General features: G+C 50.9%; 3 protein-coding genes across 4 annotated transcripts; 1 reads left to right on the top strand and 2 right to left on the bottom strand.

Annotated features, from left to right (window-relative positions):
* Positions 1 to 822: 822 nt before the first annotated feature.
* Positions 823 to 5,392, top strand: RNF39 (ring finger protein 39; the record flags this gene model as incomplete). The annotated part of the gene is made up of 4 exons (XM_079713232.1): positions 823 to 1,308; positions 2,967 to 2,989; positions 3,206 to 3,297; positions 4,812 to 5,392. The coding sequence occupies 4 exons, from the start codon at positions 823 to 825 to the stop codon at positions 5,390 to 5,392; spliced, it is 1,182 nt and encodes a 393-aa protein (XP_079569358.1).
* A 1,816-nt stretch (positions 5,393 to 7,208) lies between these two features.
* On the bottom strand, positions 7,209 to 9,181 carry PPP1R11 (protein phosphatase 1 regulatory inhibitor subunit 11). Its single transcript, XM_079713266.1, has 3 exons — positions 9,073 to 9,181; positions 7,870 to 7,978; positions 7,209 to 7,430 (listed from the first exon to the last, which is right to left on the bottom strand). Exons 1-3 carry the CDS (start codon positions 9,139 to 9,141, stop codon positions 7,228 to 7,230), a joined length of 381 nt encoding a protein of 126 aa, XP_079569392.1. The 5' UTR covers positions 9,142 to 9,181; the 3' UTR covers positions 7,209 to 7,227.
* Positions 9,182 to 11,849: 2,668 nt separating this feature from the next.
* Positions 11,850 to 15,361, bottom strand: POLR1H (RNA polymerase I subunit H; the record flags this gene model as incomplete). Of its 2 annotated transcripts, XM_079713262.1 has the most annotated exons (5): positions 15,252 to 15,361; positions 14,943 to 15,098; positions 14,614 to 14,714; positions 14,307 to 14,416; positions 11,850 to 12,079 (listed from the first exon to the last, which is right to left on the bottom strand). In XM_079713262.1, the coding sequence occupies exons 2-5, from the start codon at positions 15,076 to 15,078 to the stop codon at positions 12,055 to 12,057; spliced, it is 372 nt and encodes a 123-aa protein (XP_079569388.1). In that variant the 5' UTR covers positions 15,079 to 15,098; positions 15,252 to 15,361. The 2 variants fall into 2 exon arrangements, with proteins under 2 accessions (XP_079569388.1, XP_079569387.1); XM_079713261.1 differs by lacking the exon at positions 11,850 to 12,079 and having other exon boundaries at positions 14,255 to 14,416.
* Between the last annotated feature and the right edge of the window lie 133 nt (positions 15,362 to 15,494).

Genomic DNA, 15,494 nt, shown 5'->3' on the forward strand with positions numbered 1-15,494 from the left:
CTCGACAGTGCCAGGTCTATGGGCCTCAGTGGACCAAAAGAGTGAAAATAGACAACCTTTGGGTACATGCCAAAGAAGGAGAGAAAGAGAAAAGTGGAAATAAAAACATACACAGGGAAAAGAGAGAGAAACAACTAGAAAGAGAGACATAGGAAGAAACAAGGGAGGCCATGGGAGCCAGCCAGAGGTACAGCTGAGAGAGACCTACACTGACTCCTTGAGGTGGGGGTGTGGGTGCCTGCTCCCCACCCCTTACCCCACAGCTTCAGCGTCCTCAAGCCCTTAATAGGTAAGGCAGAAAGATGGAGAGGAGAGAGGCCTCTGGAATGACAGCCACACACCAACACTCAGAGGCCTGCCAAAGCCGCACAAACCAGGATCCCTTCTTCCTGGCCCCAGGCCCCCAGATGTAGGTGTGCCAGCCACCTGGAATGACATACTCTGGCGATGTGCGCACACATGCCAAAAGCGAGCCGGGGCGCCCTGCCCACCTGTACACCGCAGGCCAAGGCGGAGGCGAGATTCGGGCAATTCGGGGGGTGACGGGGGCTACCCACCCCACACCTTGCTACCTTGCCCCCAGAGCGCCCCCTAGCGACCACCTCCTCGGCTCAAGACCTAGATGTCCCTTCCACCCTCCTCCTCCAAACCTCACGGGGAAGCGGGAGAACCAGATGGGGTGTTACGCAAGCCCTGATGTTTACCTCCCGCAGGGGCCTCCTCCCTCCCTATAAAGCCTGACGTAGTGGGGAGATTGGCGGAAACAGGCTGGTTGAAGAGAGAGGCGATCCCAGGAGAGCGCCAGAAAGCGTCAGAAAGTTAATGCGGGAGGCGGAGAGAGGGGCAGCGACGCAACCAGCAGCAGAGGCGCTCAGCCACCTGCGTAGCCCGAAGGTGGTCCCGATGGTCGCGGAAGGGACGGCGCCCGGACGCTGGCTCCCCATGGAGGCATCCGAGCTGCTGGGCCGGGGGCTGGTGCAGCGCCTGGAGCAGCTAGCGACGTGCCCGCTGTGCGGGGGCCCCTTCGAGGACCCGGTGCTCCTGGTGTGTGAGCACAGCTTCTGCCGCGCGTGCCTGGACCGCCGTTGGGGGACCCCGCCGGCCCCCGGCCCCGAGGCGCCCCCCACCGCCTGCCCGTGCTGCGGCCGGCCGTGCCCCCGCCGCAGCCTGAGGTCTAACGTGCGGCTGGCGGTGGAAGTGCGAATCAGCCGCGGGCTGCGGGAGAAGCTGGCCGACCCCGGGGCCCGAGCTGGGAAACGCCGAGGGGGCCGCGTCCCCACCATGGGCTGCCTGGACCCGCACGGAGAGGTGAGGCAGGGGTGCGCTTCGCGAGTCCGCAGCTGTCGGCAGAAGGGGCCATCCGCGGGCTCCCTGGGGAAGCGGGGAATGGCACCTCCCGAGCTGGGGCCCTTCTCGAAGTTTAGGCAAAAGATGGAGCTGGGGAAAGAAAAGCAGAGGACGAGGGGGCGGCAGCTGTCAAGTGAGAGATGCCGGGAAGCAGTTGACGCTTTGCCCAGAGCGAAGCTGGACGGATGCCTGAGTCTTGTGAGAGGGGCTGGAGGGAAGGGGTTGGGGCACTAGACAGAACAGGAGGAGACCCCTAAGGCCCGGCGAAGAGCGCGGGAACTGGGAGGCTGGGGAAAGACGCCGCTAGGCGCCCCGGAGGCGGAGGCCAGGCGGAGGGGAGGGTGCTGGGTGCCTGGGAGGTTGGTGAGTGAGATCAGAACTAGCCCAGCAGAGGAGAAGCAGGAGGGAGGATGGAGAAAAAGCTGGAGTGGACGGGCGGGGAAGGAGGCGGCTGTCAAAAGTTGGGAAGAAGGGAGGGAGGCAGATCCAAACTCCCCTGTAGCGTCGTGGGGTAGGTCCCCGGGCTCCGGCCTGGGCCTTGCTGTGTTGTTATTGTTGTCCTCCGCTCCTCCCAGGGCCCCAGGCAGAGGCGGCCACGGGTGGAGGCAAGGTCCGGGAAAACAGACGTTGGGACCTCTGGATCCTCTCCACATCCCACCCTGATCACCCACCCACCTAGCCTCCCGCGTCCCTCCTGGGCCCTGACTCTTTGGCCGTCAACCAACCCTTGCCGACCTCCAGGCGCCCCGCATTCCCGACTGGCTTCTCGCCAGCAGCCGAGCCGGCCTCGAGTCTTGTTTCCACCCTTTGAAGTCTACATATACCTAATTAGTCTAGGTGTAATTGGCATAATTAGGCAAATTGCCTTTCCTCTCTCCCCTTCACCACCCTACTGGTCGGCCCCAGTCTTTCCCACTAGACTGCTAAGCCGGTAGAGGGAATCCTAGTATTTGGATGGGGAGCATCCAGCGCCCTCTCCTGGCTCTCATGGTACCCTGCAGATCTGCTGGGCCTTCTGGGACACATCCAAGTCCAGCTGCTTCCTTGGTCAGGGTAGAGAGACACAGAACAAAGGGCCCTATAAACGACACTGGGCTTTTATGGCAAGAGGGGAAGCAGCTTTATTATACGGCTTTTATAAATGAACTCTTAGCCTAAGGACTCTAAGTATGTGTTTGGTCTGTGTGATGGAGGAGGCGGGGGATGTTTATCTGGGATACACCCTCAGGAAGGGGATAAGGATGGGGGCCACTGAGAAAGAGAAGGGGGGCGGGCTGGGAGGAAACAGGGAATGGTGAGGACTCTGGGGGCAAGAAAAAGGCCTGGATGAGGCTGGGGAAGGGGAACTGAGAGGCTTTGTGGCATGGCAAAGGGAGGAGGATGGTGGGGGTGGAGTTAGGAGGATGAGAAAGTGGTGACTGAGAGGAAGGAAAGGTCATGAAAGGGGAAGGGGGAGAATGAGAGGAAAAGGGAGCACAGGGGATAAAGAGGTGAGATCAGCCTGAGATGCACAGAGGAACCTCACCACATCAGACCCAGCTACCTGAGGAGGCGGGGGAAGAGCTCTCCACAGTATGAAGCCCAGAGCTCACATCCATGTTTTTTTCTGCCCACCCCAGGATACGAAGAAGACATGGAGAAGGTGAGTTCCATTTTTACTGTTTTTTCTTTTCCACTATCAGCTGCCACATCCATCACCTTCTTACAGGAGCCACATCTTTGTCCCCACTCACAGACAGATTTTCTGTGTGTGGCCTCACCCTTTTCTGCTCCAGAGATGTGAGTGGGGTAGGGGTGGGGACATCAGAGGGCAGAGGGTATCTACCAGTTTCCTGACCCTTCTCCCTCATCTATCCAGGTTTGATGCCGCAACTCCCAAGTCATCTAACTCAGAGGACGATCTCTCTGAAGATTACCCAGTGGTCAAAAAGATGCTTCATAGGCTGACAGGTAAGGAGGGCAGAAGGGAGGGAACTAAATGAGAGGCTGTTTTCAGTTTGTTCCCCGTTCTCTCTCAAATATGATCAAGTCCTTTTTGATGTCTGTATTAGTTTCCTAGGGCTGCCATAGGAAAGCATTGCACACCGAGTAGCTTAAACAATAGAAATTTATCGTCTTATGGTTCTAGAGGCAGAAGTTAAATGATTCTAGAGGTAGAAGTCAAGGTGTCAACAGTGTTGTTTCCTTCTGGGGGCTGAGAGGGAGACTGTGTTCCAGGACTCTCCTAGCTTCTGATAGCCTCAGGCGTTCCTTGGCCTGTGGATGGCATTCTGTCTTCACAGCATCTTCTCTCTATACACACTTGTCTTTGGGTCCAAATTTCCCCTTTTTATAAGGACACTGGATATATTGGATTGGGGTCCACCCTAATGACCTCATTTTAACTTGATTACCTCTGTAAAGATTCTATTTCCAAATACAGTCAAATTCTGAGGTATTGGGGGGACTTCACAACTTTCTGGGGGGGGAACACAATTCAACCTATAACAAGGTCTATCCTTCATTCCTCATATTCCAGCTATTCTCTCCTCTTACCTGTTCATACACTCACACAACAGACCCCTGGGGGTCAGCTGCTTCTGGGGAATCCCTGCTGCCACCACTTCTCATCACTCCCTTCCAGAAGTGTCCCAGGATTCCCACGTCTCCTTGCCCCTGAGGCTCTGGGCCTTCTCTGCAGCTTCTGGGGAGTTCCTTCCATCACTTCCAAGGCTGCCCTCTGCCCTTCTTTAAACTTCCTAGAGAAGGTGCTCCGCCCTTTTGGTCACCCACCATCCCACCCAACCCAGATTGCTTCTAGCACCCCTAATCCAGAAATCTTTCCTCAAAGCACCCCATACACACAAGGCCAATGATTAGTTCTTTCTGGTCCCTTTGGCTATCACCACCTTCTCTCTCCTGTGCCCTGTGCTCCCTATAGGAATAGGCCTGTCTACTCCCACCTGTTCCTGCGGGTGGTGGGCTGGTTTCTCAGGATACTTTGGATTTCTCCCTCTGGCCCTCCCCTCTATCACGTGCGGTGCTGGTATCTGGTATCAGCCTTCCTCTTGAGCTCCATCTTCTCCATCCTGTTGACCCAGCTCCCACCCCACCCACCCCCCCGCCCCAGATGCTGCAGATTGAGGTATCAGTCCTCACCCTCCCTAGAAGTCAGACGAGCCTCACTCTGCCGCCAAGGCCGCAAACTCGGGCAACCCCTCCTTCAGTCGCTGTGCTGTACCCCCTGCCCTGGGCCAGCAGGGTCCTTCTCCAAGTCCAATTCTCCAGAAGGAAGTGGCCCATCATCGCAGGTTGGGTCTTGCCCAAGCCTGCTCTTCATATGCCTTCACCCTCTTTGGTCCTACAGCCGCCTTTTGAGCTGCTGTGGGCCTCTTGTGTACCCTCCGCGCATCCTCTCCATCCTATCCCTCCTCTGATTCGGAAAGCCTGCTCACACGGTCCTCCCCCTGCTTTCTCCTCTGCAGCCGACCTGACCCTGGATCCTGGCACCGCTCACCGCCGCTTGCTGGTCTCCGCGGACCGCCGCAGCGTCCGACTGGCCCCACCGGGGACACCCGCACCCCGCGACGGCCCGGCGCGCTTCGATCAGCTCCTGGCGGTGCTGGGCGCGCAGGGCTTCGGGGCTGGCCGCCACTGCTGGGAGGTGGAGATCGCGGACACCGCCTCCCGCGGAGACTCTTCCGGGGAGGCTGACGACGACGGGGAGAGCCGCTATGCCCTGGGCGCGGCCGGGGAGTCAGTGCGACGCAAGGGCAGAGTAGGCCTATGTCCCGCGGGGGCTGTGTGGGCCGTGGAGGGTCGCGGCGGCCGCCTGTGGGCGCTCACGTCCCCGGAGCCCACCCCGCTGGGCGGCGCCGGGCCCCAGCCGCGGCGCATCCGCGTGGACTTGGACTGGGAGCGGGGCCGCGTGGCCTTCTACGACGGCCGTTCCCTGGACTTGCTCTTCGCCTTCCAGGCGCCCGGTCCCCTGGGTGAGCGCGTCTTCCCGCTGCTGTGCACCCGCGACCCCCGCGTCCCCCTCTGCCTCGTGCCAGCGGAAGGCTGAGAAGCTCACCCACAACACTTATTCTGGCTTGGTCCGAAATAAGGCTGCTTCCTCTTGGGCACGGAAATCCTTACTCATTCCAGGCATCATGTCCACGCCCATTGCCCGTGTATTGATAAGCAACCCCCGCACCTACATTGTCTGTTTTCTTCCAGATAGTTAGGACCTCACCTGGCCTCCAGTTTCCACATCCATGCCCGAAGCTTAATTCATTCCTGCTCCCCGCCCCCTCCCCCCAAATCTTGGGATGCTTCTCTCCCTAGGTTACCCCAGTACTTCCCAAGGGATCTTGCCCCTTCTATCTTTCCCAGGCCTGAATTGGGGAACAGGTCCTGCCCCATCAGTACTGATAATTGGCCCATGTTTAATACACAGAGGCCCTGCCAGTCAAACATTTACCTCCCACCCCTGCCTCTCCTCCTGGCAAAGAAGGGCCCAGTGCCCTCTCCACAGGTCTGAGGCTTGGGCTTCCCTGCCTCGTCCATTCTGAGGTTTCTCCTCAAGAGAAACCAAAGCCTCCTCCCCCAAAACAAGAGGCTTGACTCTGGCCTGGGCCTTAGGGCCCTCTTTTTGGGGGAGATGGGAGCAGGCCAGTTCTACTCCACCATGGCGGCTTTCTATGCTTACAGCCTTTTCCCATTAAGAACCTTCTTAAAACCTCCCCCCTGCACATACTCACAACAAGCAACCAATTGTGCTACCTCTCCTTCCCTCAACCTGGGAATGGCCCAGACACCCCGAATTCACCTTTGTATATAGCCTCACTTCTTTCCCCATATGTATAAATAGGCCTGTATTTAACACATTTTGTGATGTTGGGTTATTTATTTTGTGCATCTGTGGCAATAAATGAGATCTCAGTGGTGGTATGGATTTGACTGATCTCTGCAACTGTGCATGGCAAGAGGCCTGGAAAATGATATCCAGATCCCAGTAAGGGGTGGGGAAGGCCAGGACATCTGGGCTGGCAGAGACATCAAAGCCTAGGAAGGAAGGGGTGAGAGTGCATCTCTTTGCTCCCTCCCTGTTCCTTCCTCTCCCAGGGACCCAGGCCCCTGGGACCATGTTGGATCTGTCTCCTAAGCTGGAAGACCAAAGCCTGAGGAGACAGTTGGCTCTAAGTGACCAGTCTTGAAGCCAGCTTTGTCAGAAACCCTAGGTCACACGAGAAGGGTGAGGGGAGAACATGACTATTTCTTTTTCCATTTGCCATCCTCCCAAGGTGAGAATGACAAAGACCTCTCTCTCTCCTAACTCCTCTTAAGGGCATGACGGGAGTGGGCAGGAGAGGAGGGAAAGGGCTAAGAGCTCTGAGGTCTCACATAAGACCTCACATCCCACAGGCAAGGACTAAGAGTTAGGATGACATAAATACATTAGTGGAAAAGCTCTAAGCCAGGATTAACAAGCATAGCTGGAACAAGATTGCCTGGAATCTGACTAGGACCCTGGCAGTGAAAGCTGGGGCTGTTGGAAACCCAATTTAACTGTTTGGAACTCAAGTAAAGAGTGCAAGGGGCCAAGATAATTAGATCACAGGACAGGTAGTTTGGCAGTGAGAACAAAGGGAAAAGACTGGGACCAAGATGCCTGGATCCCTAAAGAGAGGAGGCAGAAATGAGGGCTGGGGGAACCCAGAAGCCTGGGTTCTGGAATAGCAGCAAGTCAGAATTCCAGGATCTCTGTCCACCCTCCTCCCCCTCTTCCCTCTATGAGGCAGAGGAGAGGGGAGGAGGAGGCTGGAGAAGGGATCAAACCATGGGTTAAGTCCCCGAGTAGCCACATGAATACATTCAGGGCCAGACAGACACAGGAATGGTGGGGGAGAGAGGAATTTAGTGCTGCATTGGCCCTGGAGGGGGCTGGGAGGGGTCAGGAGGCTGGGGAGGGGTGGTGGGGCTTGGTCCCGGGGTTGCATGACGCCGTCCTTTGCGGTGGCCCCGTACACAGTGTGTATGACCACAGCCCTCCTCTTCCTCCTCATCACTCTCCGTGGAGCTCTCGCCAAAGGCCCGAGGTTTCTCATAAATACAGCAGCCTGGATTTGGAGGGAGGAGCCCAGTTAAAAAGGAGGAAGAGATAAGATGGAGCATCAGTTCCATTCCCATTGGATCTCAGTAAAAATCCCTACTTTCACCATTTTCTCCTTCTACCTTCCAGGAACCGACTTCCCCAGGCCCACACCCTGGGACTCAGACACCCAACTCCCTCGTCCTTTCCAGCCAGGAATCCAAAGTTCCACCTCTCCCACCTCAGATATCTCTTGACTTTAGGCCTTGGCACATCCCAATTCAAGCCTCTCCCTACCTCTGTTCCTCTAACTTTAACCTTCTCTCCCTGGTACCGGAGAACCACCAGGACAGCCACAGGATTGTGAGCATCTGGGGGCTTCGGGAAGGTCAGTGAATGTGAGAAGGCAGAAGACATGCTGAGGGGAGCCAGGACTCCAGGGTTACTGTGGGCCAACAATTACTCACATTTTGATGAGCGGCGGCCCATGTGTTCGTTGTCCACAGTGTCACTTGTCCATTCCACCTTTTTCTCTGGCTTCCGTTTCCGAAGTTTGATGGTTAGGCTCCGGTTCTCCTGGAACGTTAAGAAGGATGGGCATACCTAGCTAGTCCCCTCCTATTAACCTTTCCCACTTCCTCCTGGGGGCCTCCTCTCTTCCCTTCCCCAACTCAATCAGGATCAGACATAGTGCCAGAGGAGCTGAGTGCTGGGAGAAGATAAAATAGAACAGATTTTTGGCCTCACGGAGTCCCTTGAGGAATCATGAAGTATTATTTCCTGTTCTTGGTAACCACTAGTATACAGAGAAGATACAATTCCTAACCTAGGAAAGGTCCCAGCAAATCTTCAAAGGGAAATATAATCCTCGCTGTTTCTCTGTCTTCCTCCCCAAATCATCCTTGGTGGTATTAATACATGGAAATGATTTTCTCAGTCACCAATGCCTAATCTTTGATCTCCCTTTCTTTTTTCCAGACCCCCTATTCTTTTTCCCATTAAAGAAAGAACTCTGTTCTCACCTCTCTCATCCTCAAGCCCAGCCCTCCCCACTTGTTATCCACCTATTCCCCAGCATCCTGGCATCTCTAGTAACTATTACTCTAAACTCCCTTAGTCCAAGGGTTATTAAACCCAACACAACCTTCTCCCTTTGAAGGCAACTTAAGTTGTTTTTGCAAAAATGCTACATTTTTCTCTATTTATATCTCCTCTGATTTTTCAAAATACTATCTTCATCTCCCTTTTCTTGTTCCCTCATTCCCTCTGCTTCCTTTTACAATCATCCCTTCAACAAATATTTACTGATAAGTATGCTTCCAGTCAAATTCCCCTGCAGCTGGCCTCCAACCATGCTTTCTCACACAGCCCTTCATTTCCCCCCAGCACATCCCTTGCTCCTTAATCTCCAAATTCCCGTTCTTTCATTACTTATACACACCACCACTCCAAGAAGCATCACCTATATCCTAACTCTATTGCATGTCTCTTGACCAGCCTTCTGCACCAACTCTGACACACCCAAAATCTCCCAATACCTTGAGATTCTCCCAACCCCACTTCCTCCCATATCCCCAGGCCCAGCCCCTCCAGCAACTCTCCAAAGCCCTATCCCTTCCCTCCCGGTATCTCCCCAACCCCTAAACAGCACCGCCCCCCGCCTTTCTCACGGGCTCGGTTGTCACGGTAACCGTTGTCTCAGTGACGGTCTCACTCAGCCCGGCCCCTGCCTCCGCCATGGCTAAGGTTGAAGAGAGGGAGGAGGGGAGGAAGGGGGATGAGGCACCCTTCTGTCTTTTCTGTGTCTCTGAGGTCTAAGAGAATCGGTATCGGATTCAGATTAGTAGCCAGGATCCTCCACCTTCTTTTCTCCCCCTCCTCCTGGGCCTCCGCTGCCCCACCCCTGGGGATAACCTGTCCAACCCCACTTCCGGATCTCCGCTTCCGGGTGTGACGCATTCTGTGGTCCCCCTTTTCCCTTCCTGGCACTAAATGCGTCTAAGCTCAAGGTCGCCGGATTAGTTCCGCCGTAATGTGACAGTGCGCAGGCGCCGCAAGAAGGCTACACAACTTTGGCGGAAGGGGCGTCTCTACGATGTGGAAGCAGGGGCGGGGCGATCAAGGGCAGCACGCGCATGCACCACAGAGATTGAGCTGGAAGCTGCGGTCAAGGAGGGTAGAGTCGGACTTGGCGCTGCAGACTGGTTACCTCACGTGGTTCAGATGTGCAGTAGCTGAGTCCAGCCCACCCCCATCCCTTGGCTGTGTGGGAGCGCGGAGAAAGCTAAGGGGCAATAGTAATGATCCTACCACGGCCTAGCTTCGTTTTCTTATTGTTTCGTCTGGAAATTAAAGAATTGAGACCTGGGAGCAGTTAGAAACACACTTGATTAAGAATCTGGGTTGAGCCTCCCTGGTGGCGCAGTGCTTAAGAATCCGCTTGCCAACGCAGGAGACATGGGTTCGAGCCCCGGTCCGCGAAGATCCCACATGCCGCGGAGCAACGAAGCCCGTGCACCACAACTACTGAGCCTGCACGCCACAACTACTGAGTCTGCATGCCTAGAGCCCGTGCTCCTCAACAAGAGAAGCCACCTCAATGAGAAGCCCATGCACTGCAACGAAGAATAGCGCCCGCTCGCTGCAACTAAAGAAAGCCCGAGCGCAGCAACGAAGACCAAACGCAGCCAAAAAGAGAAAAACAAATGCTGTATGCAGCCAAAAATAAAATTTAAAAAATAAACAAATTTATTTTAAAAAACAAGAATCTGGGTTTTAATCCTCGCCCTGTGCCTGTAGGTGTTCGAGCAGGGCACTTAATGCGTCTTCAACTTGGATTGTTTCCTTTCACTGTGCTGTAACTTGAAGATGGAGGCGCATAAAACACTCAGACCCTGCGTTTTAGCTCCCAGTCTAATGGGGAAGACTGGCATAAATACTAACAGACATATAAGACATTGGAATATTAACACAGATGTAAGTCTCATCTATGAAACTGAATTTAGTTACATACTGCCTACCCTTGCTCTGGGGTGGAGATGAGTAAGATTAAGCACAGAAATTGTCATAAATTACAATACAGGCCAGTTTATAAGATAAAAATATGTGTATGTTTCTCAGGGAGCACAAGAGTGGCAAAAAGAGAACAGGAAGGCAGACAAATGGGTTTTTTAGGTAAAGAAAGCAGCTTACAAAAGTCGTAGTTGTGCGCACTGAAGGAAATGCAGTTTCGTACTGAAGGGATGTAAGGGGAGTGCCAAATGGTGATTGACAGGTGGGCGTGGTTATATAGGACGCCCTGTATGCTTTGCTAAGAAACTTGCACTTTATCCAGTCGGTGAAAGGCTTAAAGCAGGGTAGAAACATGAACAGATTTGTTTTAGATTTCAGGAGTGAGGCAGGAAAGTCAATTACCAGAACTGTTAAAACATACAGTGGAGGGGCTTCCCTGGTGGCGCAGTGGTTGAGAGTCCGCCTGCCGATGCAGGGGACATGGGTTCGTGCCCCGGTCCGGGAAGATCCCACACGCCATGGAGCGGCTGGGCCCGTGAGCATGGCCGCTGGGCCTGCGCGTCCGGAGCCTGTGCTCTGCAATGGGAGAGGCCACAACAGTGAGAGGCCCGCATACCGCAAAAAAAAAAAAAAAAATACAGTGGAGAAAACTGCCCTGCCCATCCCTCCAAGTTGCTGTGGGATCAAACAAGATAGTGTATGTTAGAGAGCTCACAATATATAAAGGGCAGTACAAGATAATCGTTACCATCACCTCTTGGTCGCCATTTAAACCAAGGAATGCAGGAATCAGCATTCCCAGACTGAAATGTTTATTGTGCCTGGACTAAGCATTTGCTTCCCTTTGAAGTTTTTGGTTTGAACTGAAAAAAGCAAGATACAACTCAGCATGTATAGTAAATCCCATTAAAAAAAAACCAAATATCTCTGTGGAATGGGATTCCTTTTGATTTTTACTTTTTTCTTTCTACCTTTCTATATATGAATCTATTACAATGTAAAAAGAATATATATATATATATTACATTTATCTCAAGAGCAATAAAAAAATTTCCAAAGTGTCCACCTGTATCTCTGAGTGTCAGATTTTTTTATTGTCCAGACTTACATATCAACTGAATCTGGTTAAGTTTTCTGTTGAATCTCCCACTATCCAAACTCCCACTCTTTGTTTCCCTAAACTCAGGAACCAAATAGATTTAGATAATGAGGGAGTACTTATAATTACCTTTTTATATTAACCTCATTCCTGGCTCCATTTTTTTGTCCTTGTTTTTTGTTTTATTTATTTTTTTCCCTTTTTCTTTTTGTTGTACTAATTTATATTCTCTTTTTGTAGCTGATATATTTGTTGAAAGGACAAATATATCTCTCTAAGCTAACATAAATATCTTTTGGAAGAAGACAGATTATAAATAACGTACATACGTCTGGCTCTTATAGAAAACTATAACTTTAATAAAGGAAACTCAACTAGGGTAGGAGTACTCTGGGGACAATGGTAATCCCCACATGATGATCTGCTTTTCCTCTGGGAGCAAAACACTGCAATCAGGAGACGGACAAAGGATCTAAGAACCCAATATCTTTCACCTTCCAAGGAAGAGAAGGAGAGATTGTTGAGTCGCTCAGAAAAAAAATCAAGAGTCTTCCTTCTCCTGGAACCTATAGAGAAAGAAAGGACTTGTTATATTGAACAAAGGAAGAGGTTCTAGCAGTGTAAGATAAGACAATCAATTAAAAATCAAGAAAGACTTTCATTTATGACCATGCAGGACTAGCTCCCCTAAACAACCCTCCACAAATTCAAGACAACTAAAAATGCTGGGATTAAAAATATATCTTGCAAATTATGAAGTATGCCCAGATTTCTTAGGAAAACAAAAAGCACTAGCCATAAACGAAAAAAGGATAAACTAGACCTCATAAAAATTAAAAACTTCTGGTCATTAAAAAAATAAAAAGTTAAAAAAACAAATAGGTCAGACTGGGAAAAAAATATTCGCAAAAGGCACATCTAACTATAAATATTTTTAATCCATTGGTGAGAAGGCAAGAAAGTAAAGGCAACCTTCACACTGGCTGAAATGATATAAAACTAGGAATCTAGACAGGTAAGTTAAAACTGAAGCCCCTGCTACCATGGTGCCCTTGCTGTTTTGATAGCCACATGGGTGAACTAGAGACAAACCTACGATGTCTGATAGGAGATACTCTGAATAAGTTTGAGACCCCCAAAGGGCTACCTCTTTGTATAAAAGTGAACAAGAAAAAAAAAAATCCAACTCTTCAGAAGAGGACTTTGACTGTCTCACTAGGTAGAGGGAGAAAAAAAAAAAATCTCCCCTGAGAATTTCTAACCAAAAGCTGGCCTTTACATTGGATTTGCAGTCCAAATTCATACTACCTATGTGCTCCAAAAAACATGAAGCTGAGAATTTATTTAAAGTGATTCTAGCTTGGTAGCACCTCAAGGCACCTGAACAGGAAACACAAATGCTAAGAATACAGCTTTCACCCCAGGCCTCAAAGAATTCTGTAGTCCAAATTCTAAAAAATCTGAGCTGGGCTTCCCTGGTGGCACAGTGGTTAAGAATCTGCCTGCCAATGCAGGGGACACGGGTTCGAGCCCTGGTCTGGGAAGATCCCACATGCCGCGGAGCAGCTGGGCCCGTGAGCCACAACTACTGAGCCTGCGCGTCTGGAGCCTGTGTTCCGCAACGAGAGGCCGCGACAGTGAGAGGCCCGCGCAGCGCGATGACGAGTGGCCCCCGCTTGCCACAACTAGAGAAAGCCCTCGCACAGAAATGAAGACCCAACACAGCCTACAATAAATAAATAAATAAATAAATTTATTAAAAAAAAAAAAAATAAATAAAAAAATAAAAAAAAAAATAAAAAATCTGAGCTTATCATCAAAAATCACAAAAGAAAAAAAGCACCATGAGAGAGTCAGTAGAAATAACAGATGGCAGCATCAGACCCACAAAAACTGTGGGTATGAGAATTAACAGACAGAATATAAATATCATGTTTAGTATATTTAAATGTAATGTATATTTTAAGAATAAAAGGAACAATTTAAAATATGATTAAAGAAGTGTAAATTATTAAAAATGAGGAGGGGATTTGAAAAATAATCAAGTAAAACTCAAAAAAAATTTTTTTAAGTAACAATAATTGAAATAAACTGAAGACAGAATTAGTGAACCGGAAGAAAGACCAGAAGAATTTACCCAGAGGCAGAATAAAAAGAGATGGAAAATATAAAAGACAGGGTGAGAGAAATGGAGGATAGAAGATAAGGTCTAATATAAACAACTAATTAATTAGAGCTCCAGAATGTGAGAATTGAGAACATAGGGGAAAGGCAATACTCAATGAGATATGGCTGATAATTTTCCAAGGTTGCTGGAAAAAAAAAAATCAATCCTTACTTTCAGAAAGCCCAACAAATCCCAAACACAATAAATAAAAGAAAGCCACATCTTGATATATTGTAGTGAAACTGCAGAACACCAAAGAGAAAGAGGAGTTCTTAAAACTATTCCGTGTTCTTTAAATCACTCAAGAATAATTCTCACCAAAGTAAAACTACGTTGAATGCAGTGGAAGATTCCAACATAACACACTGATCACCAAGCAATACTTGCCTTCTGTATTTTTTCTTTCCTTTTAAATATCTTAAAACTTTAATTCACTGGGTATAAAAAGGATAAGAAAAGTGTAATTTAAAAAAATACCACAAATCTCCCTATTACTTGAACTGTACAGAAATGAGGGATGGGACCAAAGGAAACAACTGTTTATTCAGTACAAAAAGTAAATCGTTGGATTTGTTTAGGTAGCAAACAGACTGAGAAAGGGCAGAGGGGAGGGAAAGGATACGCACTTGCAGTTGGTACAGGTGTAGAAGACGGTCTGCCCTTCATCAGCGGAGCGCATCTGTCTGGTGTGGTATGCCATTCCCTCGTGCCCACATCGAGAGCAGCGCCTGTCAACCTGGGAAGCAACAGGTGGGTTAATAATTCCCCCTACTGATCACAGACATCAGGCTATCACATTCCTCAGACACTACTGTTTTAAAGACCCCTCTTCCCTCTTAGAATTGGGTACAAAACACTCCAGATCTGTGCAATCCCCCCTCCATTTCTTTCCCACCCTCCCAACGGGGCCAGTCCTCCGTGTCACTCACTTACCACGGGTCCCTGGAACTCAGGTCCTTCCTCCATCGACACGGGCATGGCTGTTCCCAGTTTGTGGAACACAACTGAGGTCTTCACAACCTTCGCCTCAAAGTCTGCAAAGGCAGTAAGACTTGGTTTGGAGAGGGCTGACACCCACAACTCCCTCTCGGTTTGGCCAGGAGGCCTTATATTCTTCCCTTCAGGTTTCGACCCATGACCAAAAGTGCCTGATACCCTGCTTTAGGGTCCCCCTCTTCAATCCAACCGATCCTGAGGTCCTAAAGCCTCTGACCCTTCCACGCTGGGCCCTCTGCCGGGGCCGCTGCGTACGAGCCCCTCACCTCGCACGTTGATGGAGAAGCCACAGCGAGTACACGCGACCGTATCCTGAGCTCCGGGAAGAGGCAGGACCGAGCCGCAATCCGGACAGAAATCCAGGTCAGACTGAAAGCTGGAGCAGGTGCTGGCAAGGTCCATGATGGACGGGTGGTCGAGGGCTGGGAAGGGGACGAGAGTATTAATAAAAGAAAGAGAGTAACTCCCTCCCCACTGAAGGGTCCTTCCTATTCTGTCCCTGGACCTAAGCATACAGAACCCGAGCCCTTCTCCCACGCACGCCTTATGCCTCTGCGACTAAGAAGCCCAAATACCCGGAATTCCAAGCCCGTGTCGGGTACTTCGACTTGGGGGCTTATCTGGGGCTGGAGGGAGGGGCCAGCCAGCTCCGCGGGATAGAGGACCAGCTCTACGCGGCAGCGGAGCAGTGAGAGAACGGCGGGCTAGAGCGTCGATGCGTCCCGCCCGACGATTGGCTGTGACGTCATAATTAATCGCAAACATGGTCCCGAGAGCCTGGAGATGGGGAGGAACCTCTCTGAAGGAAAGTTTTAGCG

This window comes from Hyperoodon ampullatus (genome assembly GCF_949752795.1).
Source record: "Hyperoodon ampullatus genome assembly, chromosome: 10".
Lineage (NCBI taxonomy): Eukaryota > Metazoa > Chordata > Mammalia > Artiodactyla > Ziphiidae > Hyperoodon > Hyperoodon ampullatus.